Source organism: Myotis daubentonii, chromosome 2, assembly GCF_963259705.1.
Source record: "Myotis daubentonii chromosome 2, mMyoDau2.1, whole genome shotgun sequence".
In the NCBI taxonomy this organism is placed as follows: Eukaryota; Metazoa; Chordata; class Mammalia; order Chiroptera; family Vespertilionidae; genus Myotis; species Myotis daubentonii.
Window position 1 is genome coordinate 103,199,586 of NC_081841.1, and position 26,089 is coordinate 103,225,674.

At 40.5% G+C, this 26,089-nt stretch overlaps 1 protein-coding gene across 2 annotated transcripts in view; it reads right to left on the reverse strand.

Moving 5' to 3' along the window:
- Nucleotides 1–26,089, reverse strand: part of FLT1 (fms related receptor tyrosine kinase 1) — a 204,800-nt gene that overhangs the window by 89,416 nt on the left and 89,295 nt on the right. The window contains exons 11-14 of one of the 2 annotated variants that reach the window (XM_059684051.1): nucleotides 20,158–20,272; nucleotides 12,570–12,678; nucleotides 6,133–6,441; nucleotides 1,348–1,494 (exon numbers count right to left, since the gene is read on the reverse strand). In XM_059684051.1, coding sequence (XP_059540034.1) covers nucleotides 1,348–1,494; nucleotides 6,133–6,441; nucleotides 12,570–12,678; nucleotides 20,158–20,272 — 680 coding nt within the window. Of the gene's footprint in view, nucleotides 1–1,347; nucleotides 1,495–6,132; nucleotides 6,442–12,569; nucleotides 12,679–20,157; nucleotides 20,273–26,089 lie in introns of those variants that run through there. The other variant, XM_059684052.1, reaches the window with a different exon arrangement.

Genomic DNA, 26,089 nt, shown 5'->3' on the forward strand with positions numbered 1-26,089 from the left:
CATAAATAATAGACTCATGGGGGACCTGCCTCCTCTTTGAGGAGACACGTAAGGCTTTCTGGAGGGTGAACACCCAATCTGGGACTTAGGGATGGGTAGGTATGAGGTGAAGGGAAGAAAGGAACAGAAAAAGCACAGTAGGCTGACGTGGCATAACGTGTGTGCACACAGCATGCAGTGGTCTCCAGGAGTGCTCAGCGGTCTCCGAGAGTTTGGCACTTGCTAGAATATAAAGTTTAAGGTGAGTTGTAGGAGTAGTCAGGGGCCGTTGTTGAGGGCCTTTGCTGTCAGATGCTTGAACTTGGTCCTGTGATGAAGAGCCAATAGAACACTTGAAAAGGGAAGTGACATGTTCCCAGCTGCATTTTACACAGCTGTGCAGAAAATAGATGCAAAGAGAGAAAAGAGAGCTAAGGGGCCCGGTTAGGACAGAGCTGAAGGTGTTGAGAGGATAGATAATGGGCCTGAACCAAGAGAAGAATAGTAGGAAAGCAGAGGAAAGGATGGATTTGAGAAATATTTAGTAATTAGTAGGTTTAACCTGCTCAACTTGGTGACTGATTAGAGGAGTAGGGTGAAAGCAAGGTCACTATACCACAATCCTTTCTGTGCTTTAAATTCAAACGGAGGCTTTGAATAGAAGACTCACATTTAAGAACCACTTCATATTGCCAATTCTTTGATTTAGGTTGTTGTGGTATTGCAAATAAATGGCAAATTTATTTTTAATATAAATGTTATTATTAATCAGAATTATAAATAAGTTTATTTTAAATTTATTTAACCATAGAATTATGAGGCAAACAATAGATGGTGTTTATACTTACTGATTTAAGTCTAGTTGCTTTAAAATATATTTTTTTGTTGAAGAACAATGAACAAATGACCATTAGTTTAGATTTTATTTACCAGTATTATAAAATATCATTTAAAATATTATTCTTTTTACCAAATCATTAAAATTGGGATAAGTGAATTTAAAAGGTTATAAATCCACTCTGAACTTCATCTATGCCAAGTGTTCAAGGCTCTGCTATCCCTCAAGCCAAGGAACTAATCCTCACAACACTTTCCTGCTGTCAAGGTGAACTGAAATCTTTTCTGAGTGGCTCTTAGCATTTCTGTCTGATGCCCTGTTTACAGCAGATGCCATCGGGTTAGCAATGTGGTCTGCATAGGACCTGGCTCACACAGTCCTCGTGGAAGTTGATATAAGTATGAACCGGAGCCCCGTTTCTTGCAGCTCTAGCAGCAGGTGGTTCTAGCTGTACTGGCTGGGCTCGGTGGCAACGTTAAGGGAAGAAGGGGACAGCGAGGAGGAGTAAACACAAGGAAAGCGTCTCTTACCAGGTCCTTGTTGTATTTTGCGGTTGTTTTTAAACCAGGTGATCTGAGGCTCAGGGAGGCCGTGGGCATGACAGTCTAGAGTAGTGGAGCTGCCGACAGCCAGTGTGTGATCGCTGAGGTTTCGCAGGAGGTGTGGTGCTTCCTGATCTAGTGAATAAAGAAAGAGAATTATTACTCATCAGCTTTATTTTTTATTGTATATGCACCTCAACATTTGAAATATGTAAATAGCAAAACTTGACTATAAAGTTTCATTCATATTTGTTCCCTAAATTTCTCCTCTATGATTAACCTACTGCTTCCTCTTAAGTAAGTTGGTACCCTACATTGGAATTCATCAGAACACAGAGTAAAATCATGAACTAAATTCTTTATTTTTAGATTTTAATATCAAGGATATTTTTCTTTCTTTACTTTTTTTTGTTTCGAGAGAAGCATTTCTAAAACCTAAGGAGTTTTGCATAATATTTTTGGAACTAGAAAGGAAAAACATGATCCTGGATATAGGTTTGTAATGACTTTTTACGTAGATGTATAGCATGGCGGTGATGAGTTACTATAGTTTTGTATGTGCTTTCATCACTGTGTTCACGAGGGCATGTCTGTGTTACTCAGCTGTCAGTAACCTGAGTTGCAAGGCAGCAGACCAAACAGGAGAATTTCTTGAACTTTGAAAGCTTTATTGATTTTTTCTTTACTCCGTTCCCTTCCCAAATGCAAGCCACCAAAGGATCCATTCAAGAGGCAGAGGTACAGACTTGTGGTTTTTGCACTATATAATAGTACAATAATGTATTTTATATTATTTTCTCTTAAAACATACAAATATGATACAATACAATTTATTTTAATAAAATGCCAACCAATATAGTACAACAAAATGAACTTAATACATTAGGATGCAATACATTACAACATTAAAATCCCACATAGGAACAGCAGTACCCCCAAGGCCCCAATGAGTACAGTGTCTATTTAATAAAGTAGTCAGTCCTGCTGATGTGTATACATTCTAGTTAGGTGGGTGCTCAAGCTTTTAAGGTAAAAGAATAAAGACAACTCCTAATGTCTTTCCCACCCTCCCAAGTCATCCATTTGCCCCCTTGTAGCAATTTCTGGAACAGAAATCAAAAGAGTTTTGGCGTAACTTACACATTCTGCGTCACTGGTTTCAATTATGAGCTTTCTCTGAACATTTCTGATTTCCTCATCTTATTGTACTAACACTGTGAATGCAGCTTAGGAGTGATTACAAGCTATAAGAGATGACACATTGCCATGGCTTTGGTTCCATGTCCCTGCAGGGTTCTGCCGAGTCCCCAAACCTTTCTCTTATTCCTGCAGGGAAACTCTCAGGATTAGCATTCATTGAAGCAATTTAGAGATCTCAGGTTAAAAAGTGTATTATCATACAACTTTTAAACATGTTGATATAGTATAACATGGTAGGGTAACTATGTTAGAAGAAACAGACTTCTCATTAAATTTTGATTTCCATAGCTTATCATTAGTCTTTTCTCATCTTACACAAAATGAAATCTGAAGTCAAATAAGAATGCTGAAGGAAATGCTCTGATCTTTAAATGCTTCGAACATTGTGTGGAATGAACTATAGCAATGATCCTTTTGCCTGTTTCTGTGTGTCTTTCCTCATCTATCTTGCCCCCAAGCAGAGCCATTTGAATATTTCTGGGTCTAGATTCTGTGCAATCTGTCAAATTGCTTTTACTGGTGGAAAATGCAGCCATCTATCAAAATCTTTAATTTTGGTAACATGCTTGATCATTACAGTGTTTACAGTTTTACATGGGAAAGACCCTAGACATGCCAGTGAAACTCGGAAGAGAATAAAGAATAGTATCATTTACTATTTAGTGTCTTTTACAGTGGCAAGCCAACTTTGACATATCTCATTAAAACTCAGACCCAGTTCACTGAGTTATTCTTTTAATAGGCTCTCTGAGCACATTTGCTATTTCCCATGTGCTGAAAATGCTAAAATAACCTATCATTGCCCACGGGCCTTATTATAAGAAGAAAGCCTGAATATAGGGCCTCCAGCACCCAGATAATTTTCATAGCTAAAAACGGTAACATCATTAGCACAGGCAGAATTGTGCTTTCCTGGCAGGTGTATTGGAAAGCAATGCTTATGTAGACGAGAACATTTGCTTTTAACAAAAAAGTCGTGAAGACCTCCCAAGGGCTCTATCTGTCCTACACAAACTTCAGACAAGAGAAACAGCAGAAAGGCTGCAGAATAAACATAGGGCTTTCAATTAAGTACAAACTTTACATAAACATGCCTGAAACATACAGCATTATGATTTTTTTCTTTGTACCCATTTCTGAAAAAACATTCTCTTATGAGAAAATTCTCTTTTTTTGCTAGTTTCTAAATAATCAATCAATCAAGGAATCATTTTTATCTATTCCCACTTTATGCTTTATAGTAATCTCTTTTGACATTTTAAGTAAAAAAAGTACATCAAACCCATATTTTTAAACCTAAGTTATTTGATGGCTATAGGTAGCTGCTTTCCAAAAGTTAACTGGAGCTGATCCCTTCAAACTGAGAAAATCAGAAAGAACACAATATTTCTGCTGGTTATCAATAGCCAAAGAGAGCTCCCATCAGGCTCTTCTCTTACTTTTCGGTGTTACCGACACTTTTCGGTGTCACCAGGCCCGATGAATAGTGTCTGTTCTCCATTGGAATGGGGACCGAGGAACCAGCCTCACGCCCTCCACTCCATCACACGCATTCTCCACACTGGCTCTTTTCTTTTCCTTTTTCCTGTTATCCTCCCCTTACTCCGCACTCAAAAGAGTAACTCATTTTTTTAAATGTTTTTTTTTTCTTTTGAAACTCTCTGTAAGGATTAATTACACAGTGAACAATTACAGCATCCTTAAAATCGCCTCGTGGAAGTGCTTAAAATCATCTTCTGTGAATATAAAGACCCTTCCCCTCTCCATGAAAATTGCAATTTTAAGGGAAAGGAAATGATACATTCTGCATGTCCAATTCATCACGCTTCCAGAAGCACTCCCCCAACCATTCCATTTGCTTTTTGAGCTTTCCTAGAAATGGAGGCTCCCAAGCTCTGGGGTCCTAACGCATTGTTTCCTGAAGGAACACACTGATTTATAATGAACAAAGACGCCAGGCACAAGAGCCATAGGTAAAAGATACAATTGATTATTCTTTCCTTTGGGCTGACAACTTCCAGGTTACTAATTGTTTTCAGAGCATTCGGGGCTCCATAAAACTGGCATTCTGGGGAAATGGTATTGTTTACTCTTTCACACTTTGACAAAAGCAATTCCCACGTGAAAGACAAGTTTAGCCGTGGGACAGAGCCTGTTACCTAAAGTAGGAAACAGTCAAGAGAGTTCCCAAGCCTGAAACATTGTCATATTGTCAGCTCTTGTTGACTGCCCAGCCACTGTGTTCTCAGCCATGGCTATTTCGGTCAGTATGATTTATTTTCCAATAGTTCATGCAAGTCACATATAATGATCAATCATAAATGAAAACAACAGAACAGTACACATTAAACTGGAGGGGAAAAAAGTCACTTTCCCCTCAAATGCAAGCTTGAAACAAGAGATACAATTTGTCTTGATTTAAAAATGTTTATTTTTCAATGATTCTGAATTCTGCTTCTGTAGTTGTGCTATTTCTTAATCCCCATAAAAATCCTATTAACATAGGAATATGGGGAAGTAGACTTTTTTTAGTGGGCACATTTTTAGATTTACATTTAGAAGAATGCCTTAATCTTAAACTTCTGGTCACCATGGCCTTTATTTGTTTAATAATTGATTGTGGTACACCCTTGAATGCCACTAATTTAGGACAAAGTTCTTTAAAAGACTAACCAGGGGACAAAAATATTTAAACCAAAGGCATGATCCTCTTTCTTTCAGGATAGCTGTTTAGTCCACTCAGGAGCAGGAGGAGGAAACTGGCCACTGGTCTGGAAAGCTACCCAGAATTGCATAAGACCAGGGTGGGCTTGATTTGGGTGGATTTTCCTGATTCATCCTGTGATAAACCTTTAACACCTCTGAATTATACCAACACTTGCACCCATGGGACCCATTTTAGAGCTCCAGTTTAAGATTAATGTGCTTAATGTAAAAAAAAAAAAGCATTTTCAAATAAATAAGCATTATAATGTGCTATCCAGGTGCTATTTACAAATGAAAAACAGACGAATTAATACAAAATAGAACCAGGCAGAGGTCCGACAGAGTCTCAAATTCAACTGTACTCATTCTGAGCTGGAAAATTAACTTATATATGTCCATCTTTGGCAGAAACCAGCATCTGTTTAAATTATTCAGTTTGTGCAGCTTTGAAACTTAAAAACAAAAAGAGGTTGGCATCAAGTGGAAGAAAAGGGTCAGCTTCCAGTTGAGTGTTTATCGGGCAGGAGACAGCAAAGAGCAAAGCACAGAGCGCGCCTGCCGGGTCCTCCAAATCCAAACGCGCACCAGGCCACCAGGTGGGCCCCAGAGAGACCCTCAGCCTGATGGGAGCCTTCGTGGGCCTGGGGTTCATTATTACTCCCATCATCGCCAAACTCATTTTGGGAGGAGCATCTCCTCTGGGCCAGAAAGTTAGCAACAGTGACAATAAATCAAGATGATATGAGACAACTGTTACTTTTGAATGAGTCCTTTAATGTTTTACATTACTTTGTGTGGTACAATCATTCCTTGTGCTTTTAAATTTGGAGATCCGAGAGAAAACAGCCTTTTTGTTGCAGTGCTCACCTCTAATTGTAACTTCTTTCTTCTGAAGGACGTCTTCCCCTGTGTATATGTTCCTGGCTCTGCAGGCATAGGTGCCTGAGTCTTCCAGGGAAGCGTTCTTGATGAGAAGGTGAAGCGTGATGGAGTGCTCCTTCGTGACGGTCATTTTTTGCCTCCTAATCCTGTGGTGCATGCTTCGGTTATTAGCTGTCCGCAGCTTAATCCAAGTGATGTCTCTGTATAAGAACTTGCTAACTGTGCAAGACAGTTTCAGGTCCTCTCCTTCCGTAGGCATTTTTTCCAAGTTAACGTGGAACCCATTTGGTACATCTATAAAATAAGAATAAAGAACTTTGGTTCATAGAAAAACCAGTGTCATACGGAGGCAATATCTTGTCATGAGATATGCAAAGATCTGCTGAATTATTCCTGCAGAGATTCTCTCAGCATCGGCATTAAAAGAACGACTATTTATCTGTTTATTTTAGGGGACTTGCTCAAACGTAGCAGGTGGGAACCAACTAAGTTCATGCCATCAGAAGCAGGAAATGCCAAATAGGACAGTTAGTATGATAGGACATTTTTCTTATTTGCCTCAAGCTGCCCTTCAAAATTGAATTTTTTTGTACAACTCGGGATGATAACTACATTTCCCATTTCTTTATCATGGACAGAACTACTGGTAAATGGACAAAATAGTAAAGCGATAATAGCAATTTGTACTAAAATTCAAAGATGCTTTTATCATCAAACTTATCCAAAATAAGTGGTGAGACTAGGAATTCCCAGGTACATGTTAAGAGATCCAGTCCTGCCAGTCAACACCGCTGCAGTCCTCACGTATCCAGTAAAAGAGCGACTGACTTCCCAAGCTTCCTGCACTGGGTCGCTAGCATCCTCCCCAGCTGCTGTCCCACTATGCTGCCTGCTCTTTGCTGGCCCAGTGGGCAGAGCGTGCAGAGAAGGCCAATTGACTTGCTCAGGTTCCCTACTGGTGGTTGCTCCACCCAGCCACAAAAGAGAAAAGGTGTCTTCTGAAAACGTGGACAACTAACGTGGAAGAGTTGCTGGATTCCAATATGGGGGCGGTCGTGGGAGGGAAAATCATTTAAAAATATCAAAAGCTTATTAAACATTTTCTGAAAGTGACTGTCATTAAAAGCCATTTTCTCCAATGTCCACTCCCAGTGAGCCTTCCTCTCCATCTCTACGTGCCCCTGGCAACCCCTCCTGAGCGTCCTCCTGAGCTTTCCTTCCCTGGACCATCATTTAGCTTCTGCCCTGAGGGTTCCTCGTCTCATTCTGGACCGTTTCACCAGAGGACTCCAAAAAGTCATTGGCTCCTGGGCCTGAACGGATCTGCTCTCAAAACCCTTGCATCGCCTGTTACTAGTGGCGTATCTGTATTTGAGCAAAGAATTTGGGCCAACATTTTACAAAGTACTTTGAAGATGAAAAGCACCATGTTATGCTATTATTATTATTATTATCCTTTGGACACAAAGCTATAAAGAAACCTTTAAACCTTAAAGGGACAATAGTCCAAAATTAGATATCATATCAACTCTTTCCTAAATCTCACTTTGCTTGTTTTTCTGATTTTTCTGGGCTTTGGCTTTATTATAAAGTGTCGCGTCTGAAGAAATGCCAAAGTATTCATTTGAAACCTGGGAGCGGGGTACAGTGGCTGATGAAGCTGTCAGTAGTTGGGAAGAGAGGAGACCCGTGGAGGTTTTCCTGCTTTAAAAATGAAAACCTAAGGATGTGCCAGAAGATGCAGAAGCAGCTGACAATCATTTTTTAAGATAACAATAAGATGTCAGAAATAGCCCCTGTAGCTTAGCGTCATTTTATATTTGGGACATTTTCCAAGCATAAGGATTAAAACAGCAGCCATCAACTCTTACACACACACACTAGAACAGAAGTATTGTGTACTGGTTGCAATCAAAGCATTTATTTAAAGACCACAGACTCCATTTATGAAGTCTCATCTGGTATTAGAACCTAAGTGGGCCCAAGTCACACCATTGAGAGCAAGTAGAGTTTCTATTTACTTCAGTGATTTGAAACTTCCTGTGGAAATTAGCTCACAGGTTTCCTGATGGAAGATTTTGTTTATCTTTGCCAAGCACCACCAGGAATCTCAAAATAAAATGCATTTAGTGACATTGGGAAGCCAGGGAGATAAGGCAGTGCTGTTCCTGTTTCACACTCGGTAATTGCTAACACACCCATAGTCATGCTGAGTGCCAGCAAACACACACACACACACACACACACACACACACACACACACGAAGAGAAAAGAACCAAGTAGGTTTGAGGCCCATTTCCCACATGGGGGGCACTGTCACTGGAGCTAATTTGGTGGACGTTAGCAGACAGCCTCTTGGAAATGATTACCTATTTCTCAGCATCACCCATTTGGTATTCTCTTTTAAATCCATAGAAAATAATAAATAAAATGTCCTAAAATGAGTTAATGAATCCAGAGGGATTTTTCTCCTTAATTCATGTTGATTTTCTTTTTTTTTTTTTTTTGCCTGAGTACAAAAACAACCCCAAGAAAGAATTGCCTTCTAACTCTCAGAGTGAAAACAAGAAATCTTCCCCTTGTACTGTATCCGTTGAAGATTCAGTACAAGCACCATCAGCACCAACTAATGCTCATCTATCTAACATGTTTCACACCATGGCAGCTTATGAGGTGTCAAGGAGAAGAATCAATGCTTACTCAGGAGAGAGGAGAGACATTCAACCTAGGGTTAGGTGAGTCATCTATTCTCAAAGGGGGTAGACATTCAGACTTGGTTGGTCAAGCACATGAATTGAGTCCATGAGACTAGCATAGAAATGAAAGGGATGAAAGGTGCCTCATTTGTCAGGGTGGGGTAAAGAAGGCTTCTCTTCTAATGGAGAATAGCAATAACATTCTCTAAAAAGACAGTGAGTGGTTACTAGAAAGTTTTGCTTCTTCAAGTAGCTACCGTGTACACATAATGGCACAGTACAGTGTCAAAGCAGTGGAGGGTTCTAGTGGCCACAGGTAACTACTTTTCATCAGTTTGGAAGGCAATTGTAAGTTATTATTGTACTTTAAGGGGCAACATGATGGAAATGAGGCTCAATAAAGATCCAAATCCAGATCCAGATTTAAAGCAGTTAAATCTCAGCCAGACCTCTTAAAGCATCGCCTGCACCAGGACCAGGAAGAAACACAGGTAACAGACACGTGAGGTGCAACGTACCGAGCAGTACTCAGTCTCAGCTCTTGTGAGAGTAAGTCTCGCGACAAAAATTTGAGTTAGAAAAAGATAATCATTAGTTTTAAAATAATGCGCGTAAGCAAATGAATCTGTTATCACCAATCTTATCACCAACTAGAACTTTTCAGGACTGGTAGACAAGAATTCAGAGAAATTATATTCCAGGAAATGGAGGCTTGATTGGCTGGCTTTGTGCTCAGTTTTAAGATTAAGGCTCCTGAATTCCTAGAGGAAACATGGCGAGAGCTTCTAGTAGGTACATCTGAATTGAATTCTCATTGCTCTTTTCTGTGGACAAGCCTTGAGATCTAGGAAAGGCCTCAGCCACCCCATGGTTATTAATTGTATAAAGTGGTGGGAGGTGAGAGGGAATTTCTGAATTCAGCTGATTAGCTTGATGGGCACCTCTCCGCGTGGATATATGCTGCAGCAAGGAAGGACTCAGAGGGACGGATAGGCGAGATGTTGGTGCCGCAGTTCATGCTGGGCACCAGTGAACCTTTCCGGGGTGCTGAACGATATGGAAATGAGCATGCCCTTCCCCTCCACTCCGTGAGCATGCGCTTCCAGTACTGCCTTCAGGCTCAGCAAGAGGGGCTCCCTGTCCTGGCCTTTGGATGCTCTGTCTGGCTGTCCCTCTTCACAATGTAAAGAGTCTGTGAGCCAAGTGGGCATGTCCACTCAGAGTCTATGCTAACCCCACTTCTAGATCTTTCTTGGGGTCTCTGGGAATCCCAGAATTCCCTGTAAAGGTGATCCCAAGTCTGTTTCCAGGTCTCAGACTCTTTCCTCTTCGCTAGGTCTGTCCTCCTGATGTCAGACCACCTGTCACTGGGCACACTGCTAGGTCCAAGGAAGACTGATCACGAGGGGTGTGGACAGAATGTGGACGCCCAGGGCGAGATTATCTTCTCTCTACCTGTTCAGATGTGAATCCCCCTCAGTGCCCCCTCAAATCCAGGGGCATTTCGCATCCTGCTTTCATCTCAGAGGCTTCCAGCTACACTGTGCAGTACAGAACCCATAGACACATGTGGCTATTGAGCGTTTACAACATGGCTAGTGTGACTGAAGAATTTCATTCAAGTCTTTATTTCAATTAAGTTAAAAACGGAAGTAGTATAATATTTAAAATGTCAATGACATCTTGAAATGATACTATTTTGGGTATATTGGGTTAAGTAAAATTAATTTCACTTTTTTCTTTTTGCTTTTAAAGATCTGGATACTAGAAAATTTTAAATTACATATGTGGCTTACATTATATTTCAATTGGACGGCATTGGCTTACCATTGGTCAATTTGTCCATCACATTACTTCTGCACAAACCTTTGGATACTAGGATATATACACTTTTCTTCTTTGTTCCCTGGGTGTTAAAATGTCTTTCTAGAAAGACAGGGCTTCACTGCTACCTCTGCAAGTGCCCGCTGCAGAGTCGAGCGGTACTATCTACCAGCAGGTGCTGTTAAACTTGTACAAACGTATTGACTGTTCAGAACAGAACAGGAGTTGCTCAGTCTTTTGTCCTCTAAATCACACATACAGTGGCTATGATTCGGGTAACTTGTTTCCAACCAAATATATAGGACAATACAAACCTTGGTATTTAATTAGTCCAAATCATCTGAGATTGCATCTGTGTGAAATTGCTATTTGAATCCTTGAAAGAAAGGGTTTTCCTACTTGGAATGGATGCAAAGATGATTTCCCTCCCACTTCTTGAATCTGAGAGGACTGAGCCAGTCTAGAGCGGCTCTGCTGTGTGCCTCCCCACATCTCCAAAGCCATTTCCTCATCTGGGGGATGCAGGGCTAGAATGCAGGGCTAGAATGCAGGGCTAGAATGCCTCTGAATCTCGTCCAGCTCCGCTGGTCTGTGACAGCCTCTCAGGGTGTCTCCACGGCAGCTTCTCAGAGGGTTGGTTGACTCGCCAGAGTCTCCCTGTGAGCTGACAGCCCACGCGGTCTCGTGAAACCAGACCTATTCTTTCTTTCTGGAGAGCTCTAGGCAACTCCTGCCGCCTGCCTCATGCAGTGCGAAGTTTCCAGAGTTGGCAAACTGCCCAGGCTTCCTCAGAAATTGGGGAGTGTGGAGCCAGGCAATTGTTTTTATACTTTGAGCTACTTACTTCCTTCCTGTACCCATGGAGGGACATAGGGAGTGCCCTTTGGGTACCTTGGAAGTTTTAAGATTTGCAGGACGGTCCTATTTAAGGCTAAAAATTCTTAAATGCGACCAAGAAAGAGTACATTACTTATTGTCAACAAAGCTCAGCTTCAGATTTCTATAGGAGAGTCTCATTTTCCAAAAAGTTAAAATTAAATTGTGAAACAATTAGCTTTCTGGTTTTAAAAAATGTTATCATATGTATTATAATTTGTTTCCTTGATTATTCTTTTTTTTAATCCTCACCCAGGAATATATGTTTATTGATGAGAGAGAGAGAGAGAGAGAGAGAGAGAGAGAGAGAGAGAGAGAGAGAGAGAGAGAAAGAGAGAGAGAGAGAGAGAGAGAGAGAGACATTAATTGGTTGTTTCTCATATGCCCCAACTGGGAATCAAATCCCCAACCGTTTGGAGCACAGGACGATGCTCTTGTCCCGTGGTCGGCAAACTGCGGCTCGCGAGCCACATGCGGCTCTTTGGCCCCTTGAGTGTGGCTCTTCCTAAGCCTTAGGAGTACCCTAACTAGGTTAATAACAATGTACTTACCTATATAGTTTAAGTTTAAAAAATGTGGCTCTCAAAAGAAATTTCAGTCGTTGTACTGTTGATATTGGCTCTGCTGACTAATGAGTTTGCCGACCACTGGGCTAGTCTAACCAGCGGAGCCACCCTGCCAGGGCCCCTTGATTATTCTTGAACAACCACTGTGTGCCCGATTCTGTGCCAGGGACTGAAGGAATTAAAGAATGAACATGACAAGATCCCAAATTCACAATCCAGCCTGGGAGCCGGACATCCACAAATGGCTCTAAAAGAGAATGCAGGGAAACTATTCTTTAGAAGATTCAATGATGGCACTGTTCCGAAGAGCAAGGACGAAATTGTTCAAAGTTTAACAATCCTATGGAGTGTTTTCTTTAAACAAAAATCACTCTATCTCTGAGCGCACTAAAAGCAAACAAGGCTTGAAGAGAGACAGGTCACCAGGCTGTTTTTGTGAGTATAAGGTGTGTGGCTTACCTGTGATATAAAAGTTTATGTTCCTTTCCACAGTCCCTACTTTATTGGAAGCCATGCAGCTGTAGATTCCAGAAATTCTAGAGTCAGCCACCACCAAGGAGCTAGCGGTCTACAAAAGAAAAGGAAATTTCAGCTAGTGATAGGACAAAGGACCGTTTGAACATCCATCAGCTACTTCTGAGGGTTGAAACGATTCAGCTATTTCATTCATTCAACAAAGGTAGTCATTGCACAAGTAGTGGTTACCAGAAGGCTCTCCCTTTCCGAGCCCCAGCAAGAATGGAAAAATAACAGGAAAGCAGGTCCTCAGGAGACGGGGGCGATGACATCCGACTCGGACGAGGGCTCCAGCCTTATTTATCTCATGCTGCTGGCGCTACAATTACAGAACTGAGGCTGAGATGCGGGACTGCACGTCCTACTCTCTGAGGTGGTCAGCCCATGTGAATGCGAGCACCAGGTGAGGCGGAGGCCTTCCTTGGTTGGGCTGACCTGAGCTAGTGGCTGCTGCTTGGGAACAGGAGCCTTAGCAAGGACAGAAGAGAACGGCTGGCTGAACCATTGCTCTCATGTGCTCACAGAATGTGGCCCTGCGGTCCCAAGGGTGCTGGGGGAGGGGGGGGCCGGGGGGCAGGGGAGACAGGAAAGCCCGCTAAGATTATTGTGTGTGTTTGTAAATTACTTAACTTCTCAGCCTGTCAGTTCCTTATCTAGGAAATGAAGATATGGGTTACAAATTAACACACTATAGTTTCACTAGACTTTAGTGCTGCTATTTGACAAATTAGTCCCTAAAAAGGCAACAGGAGTCAAATGTGTATGAATTTGAAAGCACGTTACAAACTGTGATATTTCAAAAGTACTGAAACGCACATTTACACAGCTTAAAGGCTTGCATTGCTATCTTCTTTTAAAGATAAAAATTAGTTACATGAAAAAAAATTATTCAGTTTTAAAATCCAACCCAACCTTGCAGAAAAGTCATATATACCAGATAGGAAAAACAAAAGAGCAAGTTTTTCATATTTAAAGTTATTTTGAAAGTGTTGATCTAATTACTTATAAATTATTGCAGCCTATCTCCTAAGACACAGACGGCTGGGTTTGAAATGATAGCGGCTGTGCTGAAGCTTCCAGACAAAGGGAGTGTCCTAGCTGAAGGAGAGTGGCTGAGTGACCGACAGGCTAAGGTAATACGCAGGCTGAAATGTGACCGTGGGCTTCCTAAAGTGGTGAATACAAAACATCCTGACATTTTTCTGAGTTTCTAAGTAATGTGCTAGGCAGTTTACATGTTCTCATATCCTATTCAATAAGGTATTTCTGTCTTTATTCTACAAATCAGGAAGACTAAGAATATACTCCTCATGTTTTAGCCAAGTTCATTGCTCCAAATGCTCTGTAATTTCACTATGGTACAGTGAGGATTGCATAAATGATTCATCTTCTGTTTGTTGCATCTGTTTAACTGCACACACCATATATCCTCTGTGTACTGAAATGATTGGAAATGAAAGTATCTACAATATGTGGCATTTGGCATTCAATTAAGCAGACATTTACTGGGCCTTGCCCAGGTGTTTTAAGCGAGATAGGGGTGAATATGACACAATCCCTATTGTTAACCTTGAAGGATATTCTTAACCTTAAGTTGACAGAGAAGAATGTCCCTACTTGGAGATCAAATACATATTACTCTCCCCTGCGGAGGAGCACTCACACGAAGACAGATAAACAGTGAAGAATATGAAAGGGAGCTCAGGTGTCTCCGTATTTTGATTATTAATCTTTAAGATTAATAAGAGGTGGGAAATAAAGGAATTCTGGGTAGACATTTCCTTTGGCTTCCGGCGCCCACCATTTAAAAGTCATGGGAGGAAAGGAGAGAAGCTTGAGAGGTGCCCTCTTTTGCAGAAGCGGCAGCTGGGGTTATAGACTCCATGACTCACTCAAACATACACAGCAGCACAGACAGACCTGGGCAGAACTATGTCCAGGTTTGTCTGACACCAGTGGCTATGCTCAATCTTTATACCAAACTGCTTTTCGCCTAAAAGTCTTTAAATGTAATAGCACAGATTTACTGCTAGAGTTCTATTTTTTGAATTGGGTTTTTCCTCAAGAATACATCCTTTGGTCAGCAGAGATAACCCGTATCAGCTAAATGCTACTATGTACAAGAAAGACCAGTTTCTTTCTTAGTATTTTACATAAGCTGCAAGCTAGTTTTCAATACAGTGTTATAGAGTTTGAAAATATGATTGAGGAGTGAAAAAAATTAAAAATAAGATGAAACTTGTATCCTATGATCAACTTTATTAAAAACTATCTGATTTCTAGATAGTTCTCTTTTTTTCCAGAGAATATAAATTAAAACATATTTTGCATAAAAAACAAAATCTGCCCTGACCGGTTTGGCTCAGTGGATAGAGTGTCAGCCTGCGGACTGAAGGGTCCCAGGTTCGATTCCGGTCAAGGGCATGTACCTTGGTTGTGGGCACATCCCCAGTAGGGGGTGTGCAGGAGGCAGCTGATCGATGTTCCTCTCTCATCGATGTTTCTAACTTTCTATCCCTCTCCCTTACTCGCTGTAAAAAATCAATAAAATATATTAAAAGATAAAAAAAATAAAAAACAAAATCTATCTTTAGCTAAAGTATAAACTTTATAGGGTCAGGAAAAAGAGCTCGAGTGTGAGCTGTAGGTGAGTATACACTGTCTGGACAGAGGAAGGTACATTTCAATGCAGGACTCTTCTGAGTTAAAGGGACAGATACATACCCTGGTGCTCATACGACTGTTCCAAGGGGAAAAGATAAAAATAACATAACAGTTGGAACACCAAATATCAACTTAATACTTTAAAAGACAAAGTGCCAAGAATTTGAGTTGTGAAATGTGTTTGAAATTATAATCACTTATTTTATAAGGTATATCAAAAGAAATTCTCCAAAATTTATGCTCGTATTATTTCTGTAATTAGTTTTCATTTGCCACAATATTGGGGTTTTTTTGTTTTTGTTTTTGTTTTTAGTTCTGAAACCAGACTTTGGGGGTGCCTCTACTTGCCTTGCCATGACCTCGAGAATTTAGACACTAGAAACAGACTCTTAAAGGCCATTCTCTGGTTCCTTTGTATGACTCAGGAATGCTGATAAAAACTGTCGTCAGGTACTGTAAGTTTGGAAGTTATTCATATTCCTTCCTTCCCTTTCGCTAAGTATTAGTCACCACTACAATGAGGGTTGCGCCTCACGGAATGGGATGGATGGGATGATGTGTAATTCAGCCTAATCTCCAGCATTCATTTACAAAAAATCTATATATGGAACAGTGATTTTAATCTCGGAATGTTTCTAATATAGTTTCCTTTTAAGTGTCTCAGAGAGAAATAAAAGTAGACATGGAGAGAGGTCATGGAAGAATCTAAATTTAACCTAGGGCGGCACATCTGAGCCAAGTGATGGGAGAACGGAACGTGAGAATTAGGAAAAATGGGGGAGTGTGTGGGAAATGCAACACAAGCTGTCATCCTGTTTTAGGATCTCGGGCTCTGTCATGGGTTTGTCCCATACCATGGACGCATTTCTCATTCTCACCTCAAAACAATTTCAGTGGAAATGTAGCTAAAACGTTGTAAGGTTGTCACAGTTCTCCAGCCTCCCAGAACTAATGCTGTGGTATTTCCTGAGTGTGTTTTTTCTAACACAGGGTTCCTTCTACTTCCTACTCCATATCTACAGACCCAATCAATAGCCTGGCTGCCCCATTTAAACAATATGAAATGCCACGTTTGCTATTAGTAACTCCATTGATGACTCACTTCTCACAAATCTAGGCCAAAACTTGCCAGTAAGGAACTGAATTTTATTGTCCCCTGCACCCTTACTTGAATTACATGAAAAAAGCAAAACAAAACAAAGAAAAAAAATTCAAGTCCCTGAAATCGAACAGGTGCTCCAGCAGGCGCTCCATCCACCGACCTGTGGGTGTGCTGCTGGGCATGCCGCGCTATGACCATAGGGGAGAGTGCACATAGTCTAAGGTGGGACTTTACTTTTGTAAAATATACAGAAAATAAAAGTTTCATTTGTAAAGAGAAGACCAGTGCAAATCATTCTGAAATAGCAAAACTTTCCTTTGTCATCATTATATGAAATATAATTTTTCATACACAAAAGATATATTAATACATGCTAAAAGTAAAAGTAGTAAATTCTTTTAAATTTAAAACATTAAATTAATAATTTACTTAAAGACTGTGTTGCAGTTGCAGCTACTAATAGGATATCATGTATATAAATGTACCTATATATCTCAAACTTTGTTTAGAAAGTATTTTTTTTTTCATTGCAAATAGCTGTTGAACAAATAGTCTTTATTATGTATGATCACAGTCAATTTTGGAAGTGCATAAGGTCTATATAATAATCACCTTCATAACAACAGGCAAATTAGGTAGGGCAAATACTTCTAGCTCCATTTTTGGGGGGAGAGAACACAGGTTCAGAGAGGTGAACTGGCTTGCATGTCGTTATACAGGATAGGAAGTGGCCGGAGCTGGGTCCTAGGGCTCCTGACTGCATATGGGATGGCACGAGTGCCAACTGGGTCTGGAAATCTATATTTAAAACCTTTGCATCACTACAAAATTACATGTAAATCAGGGAAGTTCCTTTTTCTAACCCCAGTTTTGTTACTCGACTCCCACTGTTTCTCACAGGTATTCTCTCTGGAGTCAGGTCGCTACTTCATGGTGCAGGCTACTTGGAGGCCTCACCTAGCTTTCTCATTTTCCATTTTCTTTCCTATTGAGAATTTTTGAGGATAGGATACCAAAATAGGACTAGAAGTTACCACATAAATTAAGTTTCTAAGATCTGTTTTAATATCCAGCAGTTATGGTCAGGAAAAGACAAATTGAATTGACACAATGGCATCTGGAAAACTTCTAGTACTTTGTGACAACTAACTTGATTTCTATCCTGAGGCAATTTCTTTTTTTTTTTTTTTATGTAGTCACAAATTTAACTTTCAAGTTTATAGAATTTCCCCTTTCCTAAGTATTTCAGTAAACGGCTCTCTCATCAATAGTTACACACCAGGAATATTTTAAACTACTGTTCATTTGTATTAGAGAAAAAAATTTTAAACCACCTACAACTGCTGCTAGTTATAAAAACGTTTCCTAAAGCCTTGACAAATGATTGCTGATAATATCATGCCAGCCGTCACCATTTGAACTGATTTCTGTATGGGTTTAAATTGGCAGAGGCCTGGGTTTGGGAACAGGAAGACTTTGGTTTGAGCTTTGCATTTGCCACTTTAAGCCATGTGGCTTTGAATTAATCATCTTATCATCCCAGTTTTTCTTATCTTTAAAATGGAGATAACCACTTCCGTCAGCCTAAGAGTGACACTGACATTAGCATATGTCAAAAAGTTTCACACAATGAGTTCAGATGTTACTTGTTATTGTCAAATCCTACATAGAAAATGATGCCATCTACTTTGTCACCTTCAAGTGCAAAGAATACAGCCGAATAAATAGATAAGTAGGCATAATCACACTCCAGCAGGTGGCATTCATGGTAACAGACTACTCCAAATCAAGACATGCAAGTAGAAATAGACATTTCAGCAAGGGGTTATTTGATAATTTTATTTTTTACTTTTAAAATTATCACTACCCCATGCCTGTAATCACAGTTTTTTTTATGTGTATTTTTCACTAATTCAATAATAAAAAAAAAAAGCCACCAGATCTGAGATCCACTGATATTTACATGGTTTACAAGGTGTCAGCTCTGCTAAGGCTCAGTGGAGGTTAGGGGAGTAGAGAATGAATAGTACAGGAGTGGCAGAAAAGGCGCCTGCTAGACCCTGATGAGATCAGATGTTTTTTTGTGGGAGGAAAGGTGGAAGTCTCTCTTTTTTTAAATAAGATATAATTGACATCCAACATTATATAAGTTTCGATGTACAACATAATGATTCAATATTTGTATATATTACAAATGGTCACCATAAAAACTCTAGTTAACGCCCTAACCAGTTTGGCTCAGCGGGTAGAGCATCGGCCTGCAGACTCAAGGGTCCCAGGTTCGATTCTAGTCAAGGGCATGTACCTTGGTTGTGGGCACATCTCCAGTGGGGAGTGTGCAGGAGGCAGCTGATCAATGTTTCTCTCTCATCGATGTTTCTAACTCTCTATCCCTCTCCCTTCCTCTCTGTAAAAAATCAATAAAATATATTTTAAAAAACACAAAAAAACTCTAGTTAACACCTGTCACCATATATAGTTACGATTTTTTCTTGCGATGAGACTTTTAAAATCTTCTCTCTTAGCAACGTTCACACGTGCAATACAGTATTACTACTATAGTCACCATGCTGCACATTACGTCCCCATGACTTATTTATTTTTAACTGGAAGTTTGTACCTTTTGACCTTCTTTATCCATCCCCATCCCCATCCTCTGCCTCTGGTAATGACCAATCTGTTCCCTGTATCTATGAGTTTGTTTGTTTGCTTTAGATTCCACATAAAGTGAGATATTTGACTTTCTCTGATTTATTTCAGCATAATGTCCTCAACATCCGTCCATGTTGTCACAAATGGCAAGATTTCATTTGTTATTATGGCTAAAAAATATTCTGTTGTGTATACACACCGTATTTTCTTTATTCACTCATCCATTAATGAACACTTAGGTTGAACACAATCTTGGCGATTGTGTGTAATGCTGTAATGAACATAGAGGTGTGTATATCTTATTGAGTTAGTATTTTCATTTTATTTAGATATACACCCAAAAGTGGGATTGCTGGATCACATGGTAGTTCTATTTTTAATTGTTTGAGGACCCTCCATGCTCTTTTCCATAGCCGCTACACCAACTTACATTCCCACCAACAGTGCATGAGGGTTCCCTTTCCTCCACATCCTCACAACATTGCTATCTCTTGTCTTTTTGATGATAGCCATTCTAACAGGTGTGAGTAGTATCTCATTCTGGTTTTGATTTGCATCTCTTAAGTCAGAGAATCATGAGTTTCTGTGTGTTTGTATACCCCAGTGTTAGTCAGGCTTTGCCTTTGCAAAGACAGAGGGGAAAACAAGATATTTTGTGAAATGGGAACATTCCATATCAGCTTTTGCTTATTGCTACCCTACTTTATTTGTGGAAGTGATTCTCAGTCCTGGTTACATGCCAGAATCTGCTGTGAGCTTTCACAAACCCTGGGCACCACCCCAGAGATTCAAAAGTAATGATAATTGGGAGAGTATTCGAATATGCAGCCAGGGTTGAGAACCACTGATGTGGACAAGCCTGATGTTCAAGAGGCAGCTCCCCCTCTTCTGTTGGGACAGCGTACTCATTCCTTGGGCCTGGTGGTTGGCTGGAGAACACCGCCATTTGAGTGATCTCAGTGCACCTCTCCATGAAGAGGTATCTCAGTACCTTCTTCTCTCTGGACTTCTGTTTGAGCAGTTGAGTGATTTCTGTTCTAATAAACCAAGAGCTGGGAGCTGAGTGTGTGTGTTTAGAATAAGTGTTCCAATGTTTATTGTTATAAAGAATACCTTATTTTTTCCTTCTATTATTGCCGTGCGCTGAGTGATGCTCTCAATTCTGTTTCCTATGTTGCTGTCAGGATCCAGGATAAAGGACTCTTCATTATTGGAGCAAAAGTCATACCTATTTTTAAAAAAAGTAAGTCATTACTATGTTGCTTTGCAGCATGGTCCAGACCAAGGTGAAATGAAAATCATTGGACAAGTGCTCGGGCAACAAAAGCACACTTTCTCTTTTCTTTAGATTTCCCCCATTATCCATTCTCACAACTTAAAAATAGCAAATATATTTTGCCTGATCTGAAAAACCACATCAATGTATCTCCAAATGTCCTTCCTATTCTAAATGTTAAATATGAAATAAAATGCATAAATTAGAAAATTCAATATCTAGATTTTAATTAGCTCCTAGTGGAGGAAATATGCAAACACAGAAAAAAATGTAGTTACGTTAATGAATGGAAACCTCAAAGAAATCACATCTATAAAAGGCTGGCTGCTAATCAGAACATTCCATTGCAGGTAACTTTTTCCAGGCTAATTAAGTGCATATGCAAACACACATGATGGAGCAGTTATTAATTTCAGTCTATTTCTTTTCAAGTTTGGCAGTTTCATGGTAAGCTCTTCAACTTCTCAGGCCTCAAGTGTTTAATTATAAAATAAGGGTTTGAAGTTGTTTACCTTTAAGATCTTTTTTAATTCTAAAAGTCCATGAAATCTCTTTTATTATTTTGAACTAGCTACTCGAGTACCGTTTTTTCTTTTTTGATTAAAGTATTACACATGTGTCCTTATCCCCCTATATCTGGAAGTTGGCATGTTTTCTCAGACACGTTATTATCAGTAAGCTTCTGTTTTCATATGGTTTGCTATGCAGATCATTTGGTAAATAGTTGCTGCTCATTTATTATGCTTTATGTGTCCTACATCCTACGTGAATATAAACCCCAAACAACAAAAAAGACATTTAAGTCCATGCTGACTGGCAGTAAACTAGTATCTTAACTGGCCTTGCTGCCGGCTGGCTTTTTCCACTCTTCCAACACCCACCAAACTGCGTCAGACCAACCCCTGCTGCTCTGGTTTTCAGTGAAATCCTGTTTGTTCCAAAAGCTTTAACAGCTGGACTGTAGAAATTTCAGGCTCTTTTGTCTGATGGTCAAGGCCATCCACAGTCCATCTCTCACCTGCTTTTCCAAACGCAACCCTAAGAAGCCCTTTGCTCTAGTCAAATTGGGTTTTGGTTTGGTTAGTTCAGAGTGTTGGATCAGGAGTCAGAGGGGACTTAGGTCCTAGTCCTGCCACAACTTTTCCTAACTGTATGACAAGTTTTCTATTCTGCAAACTAAAAATTAAATATACCTGCCTTGTTAATCTCACAGGATTATATAAGCATCAAATGGCTTAATTTACTTGCCAAGGTTTTTTAAATTAAAGACACAGAGGAAAGTACGGAGTTATCCTCCCTGTATCACAGGGGTATGCCATGTGCACTCAGATCCCTTCATCTTCACTCACGCAGCTACCACTGACTAGACAATCCCATCACCCATAATGTGGTCTTGTCTAAGAGCTTATTCTGACCATTGTGACCCCTCATTGCTCTCACCACTCACTGAGCCTATAGCAAGTTCTCCTTAAAACATTCCTTGAGATTTAAATATGAATTTATTTGAGACAGTGCAAATAGAGAGATATTTTAGGTGCCTCAAAACTGCATCTGTTAGACTCCCAAGGTTTGGAGAGATGTGCCTGCAGGAGCCTGACTCAAGTCCCTGCAGCCACCCTTGGCCAGCCATGCCCTCTGTTTCCGATTAACTTCAGTGTAGATTTTTCTGTTTACTTGCATGGGGGCTATTTCACTGAAGCATTTTTAAAATTAAAAATATCTCTATATATATATAAAAGCCTAAGCGACCGAATGACCAAATGACTGTTCGACCAGTTGCTATGATGCACACTGACCACCAGGGGGCAGATGCTCAATGCAAGGGCTGCCCCCTGGCGGTCAGTGTGCTCCCACATCTAACCTCCTGAGGCCGTCCAACCTCCTGCGGCCCCTCCCCCCACTGGCCTCCTGTGGCCCAGATCAGCCCCATCACCGGCCAGGTAGGGGTACCCCACCCATGCACAAATTTGTGCACCAGGCCTCTAGTGTGTGTGTGTGTGTATACATATATACATATACACACACATACATGTATACATATATACATATATGTGTGTTTATATACGTATATATGTGTGTATATATATGTGTGTGTATATATATACATATATATGTTTATATATTATATATGTGTGTGTGTGTATATATATATATATACATATATATAAATATATATATATATTGTTTTCAGAGAGGAAGAGAGAGAGAGAGGGAAACATCAATGATGAGAGAGAATCATTGATTGGCTGCCTCCTGCACGCTCTACCCTGGGGATCAAGCCTGCAACCCGGGCATGTGCCCTGACTGGGAATTGAACTGTGACCTCCTAGTTCATTGGTTGGTGCTCAACCACTGAGCCACACAGGCCAGGCTCATTGAAGCATTTTGTATTGTTACCTTTTGGACTAGAATTTGTGGTGAACAGAAAGTTTTCTGGGCTTTCTTTTGTACATGTTTTGGGTAGATTTTGGAGATTTTGAAACCAGGAGGATCTTTTAGAGTCCAATTTCCAGAAAGAATAGAGGGGATGATCTTAAGGAGCCAAGGGCAGCCATGACTTACGTGAGATGAAGATGAGAGGATAAAATAAGTGAGAAAAAGGGAAGACAGGATTGCAATGGCCAGGAGAAAGCTCTGTGGTTGTTCCTCTCTGGCCCTGGAGCCGAGGACTCCAGAATGTGAAACTATCTAGTCTTCCAGATGGTTTCCCCTCCTGGGCACGCTGCCCTGTGAGACCCCTACCCCCACCCCCCAGAGCACCCACACTTCCTAAGTTGCCATTTAGTGCTTCCAGGCCCCACTGGGCCAGCAGCTGCAGGGGAGCAGGGGCCACAGGTACTTACTCGCTCTGTTCTCATAATTAAGCGAGGGCCTAGCAGGTAATTGGCACCATATAAACATGTAGAAACTTATAAACAGGTATGAGATACTGACATGTTGTTTCTAGTAAGGGTATTCATTTGTTTTAGTTTATTATTTTCAAACATAGTGATAAAAATACATAATGTAATAAAACCTCATATACTCACTGCCCCTATTTGACAATTACAATTTTGCCACATTTGTTTAATCTATCCCTTATTTCTTTTTATTTTCTATAAGTATTTTAAAGCAAGTCCCAGACATCATGTCATTTTTGCCCTACATATTTCAGTGCATATCTCCAAAAATATGCTCATTTTCTAATATAACAACAGTGTCATTATTACACCCAATAGAATTAGCAACAATTCCTTGGTGTTGTTTGTACCCAGTCCATAAATCATATTTCCTCCAAATGTTTTTAAAATGTCTATTTTTACAGTTAGATTATAAGATTAAATTTAAAAAGAATTAATAAGAAGTGACCATTTTTTTGTTGTTGTTGTTGTTAATCCTCACCCAAGGAGATTTTTCCACTGATTTTTTAGAGAGAGTGAAAGGGAGGGGGAGAAATAGAGAGAAATATCAATGTGAAAGAGACACATCAATTGGTTGCCTCCCACATGTGTCCTGACCAAGGCTGAGAATCGAGCCTGAAACCGAGATACAATGCCTTTGACTGGAATTGAACCTGGAACCCTTCAGTCTGCCGGTCAACGCTCTACCCACTGAGCCAAACTGGCTAGGGCAAGGAGTAACCACTCTTAAGGAATTTCTGTGATTTCTCCTAGCTAATCTTATAATCATCAGGTAAAATAAGTGAAAGCAGTTTTCTTTACTAATCAACTCTATTGATTAGTGTGCTCTATTAGTAGAGAAAATGGAACCAAAGAAAAATTAGACACTTTCTCCTTTACTTGAGACATTTTATTGATGAAGTTTTAAAATCATGACGTTATTTTGCCCTAGTTTTCATATTAGTATTCTGCATTTTCTTTTTGTTTGTTTGTTTGTTTTTTGTTAATCCTCACTCGAGGATTTTTTTTCTCCATTGCTTTTTAGAGAGAGTGGGAGAGAAGGAGAAAGGGGGAAAGGGGGGGGGGGAGAGAGAAACAATGATGTGAGAGCGACATATCAATCAGTTGCCTTCGGTACCCACCCTGACTGGGGCTGGGAATCGAACCCAAAGCCCTTCAGTGAGAGGGCTGATGCTCCACTGAGCAGCCCTGGCCAGGGCGCCATTTTCTAGACTAGAACCTCCATACCTTGAACTAGTATTTGACCTCACATCTTTTACACATGCTCAACACACGTACGAGTATATATAATGCATGCATGTACATTACAGGCATATGGAGCTTATGACATGTGTACACCTATATTGGTCATGTGTGTGTACTGGGTATTGTGACATCAAACAACAGAAATTGTGTCTGGAAAAGAAGTCTTTAATTTCATTCTTTTTCCCTTAAAGAAGGGGAACAGATCAGAGAGGCCTTAGGCAAAGATCTTAGTTTCATACTCTTGGTCTTCAGGAAATGCAAAGAAATATGTGAGAGTAAAGCAAGTCTAGGCATTTCCCAAGGGAAATGCAGTCTGCTGTCCGAGTTCACTAGGGCCTGCCAACCTCTGACCCCCACCCCCACCACTAAGTCGAAGGGCAGTGGCTGAGGGCACAAGCCCCAGCAAAGTCCTCCAACAAAAAGGACAGATTCTGGGCTGTTTTCTAATTTGAGGACTGTTATTTTTCCCTCTTTGTAATTGCAACCATAAAAATAGAATGTCATTTAGGAGCCTGACTATATAATAGCACTTGAAAAGAGATTTAGGGGGAGGGGAGTTTGCCTCAGTCTTAAGAATACATCAAGCTCTTAAGGAAGTAGATTGTGCCATGTTTGAAGATGCAAAGATAATCACTGTGCTGGGAACTGTCTTGAGGGGGGAGGAAGCCGAACAACAAGAGGAAAGCAGCGTTCGCTCCTGATTTCGCACAGGAAGCCCACAGCACCTCCTGCCAAAGAGAGATAAGAAAGCTCCCAGGCACAATTCTGGACAAGGCCACTGTTATCAGCTTCAGCTCCACGCTGTCCTCTCTCTGCTCCGAGCCTCCGTCCCTTTCCTAATGAGCTGTAGGATCCGACCTCCATTTGCATGCAGCATGCCAAGTACAACATCATGGAGGTTATTTATAACCATCGAGAGAGAAAAAATTTTCCGGGGTAAGAGTGTACTCCATGTCAACTCATCCATTGCCCTAGAGTTGAAACAAATTAGTTTCAGACTATAGATTGACATAAATAAATGAAAAGAAAGCAGCCAATTATGTGCCCAGCACATGGAGTGTGACATGTCAGTGTGTCTAACTCCTTGCAGAAGCATCTGTGGGGCGCTCCCGGCTGCTATCAGTTACCGGGCTTCTTCTCCTGACACTTACTAGGGAAACACCACCCTCCAGAGATGCAGATGACATTACTGACCCACATGCTTTGGGCTGATCTTCCTGTAGTGGCGAGGAATTTGCCTTGTTCCCCTCACACTCATAAATACTTGGCTCCTCTGTGACCAAAGACAGATAAAGGCAGTCTGGGGCCACAGAAAAAGGCAAAGCCAACACTGGAGTCAAACCGACACACTTGACAATATTGACTGCTGGTTAATATGGCAAGTTAGCCAGCCATAGTTCTAATAATTATAATATACACCATGCATGTTACTCTCTACTGCAGTAAGGGTTATATTTTCTATTCGCTAGGCGTTTCTTAAACACGGTCTCACTAATCTGTACACTATCCTAAAAAAGTAGGTACTCTCACCTCCCATTTAATGGATAAGGAAATTGAAGATTAGAGAGGTTAAGTAATTACCCAAGGCTAAACAGCTAAGAAGTGGCAGAAGCAGAATTTATCA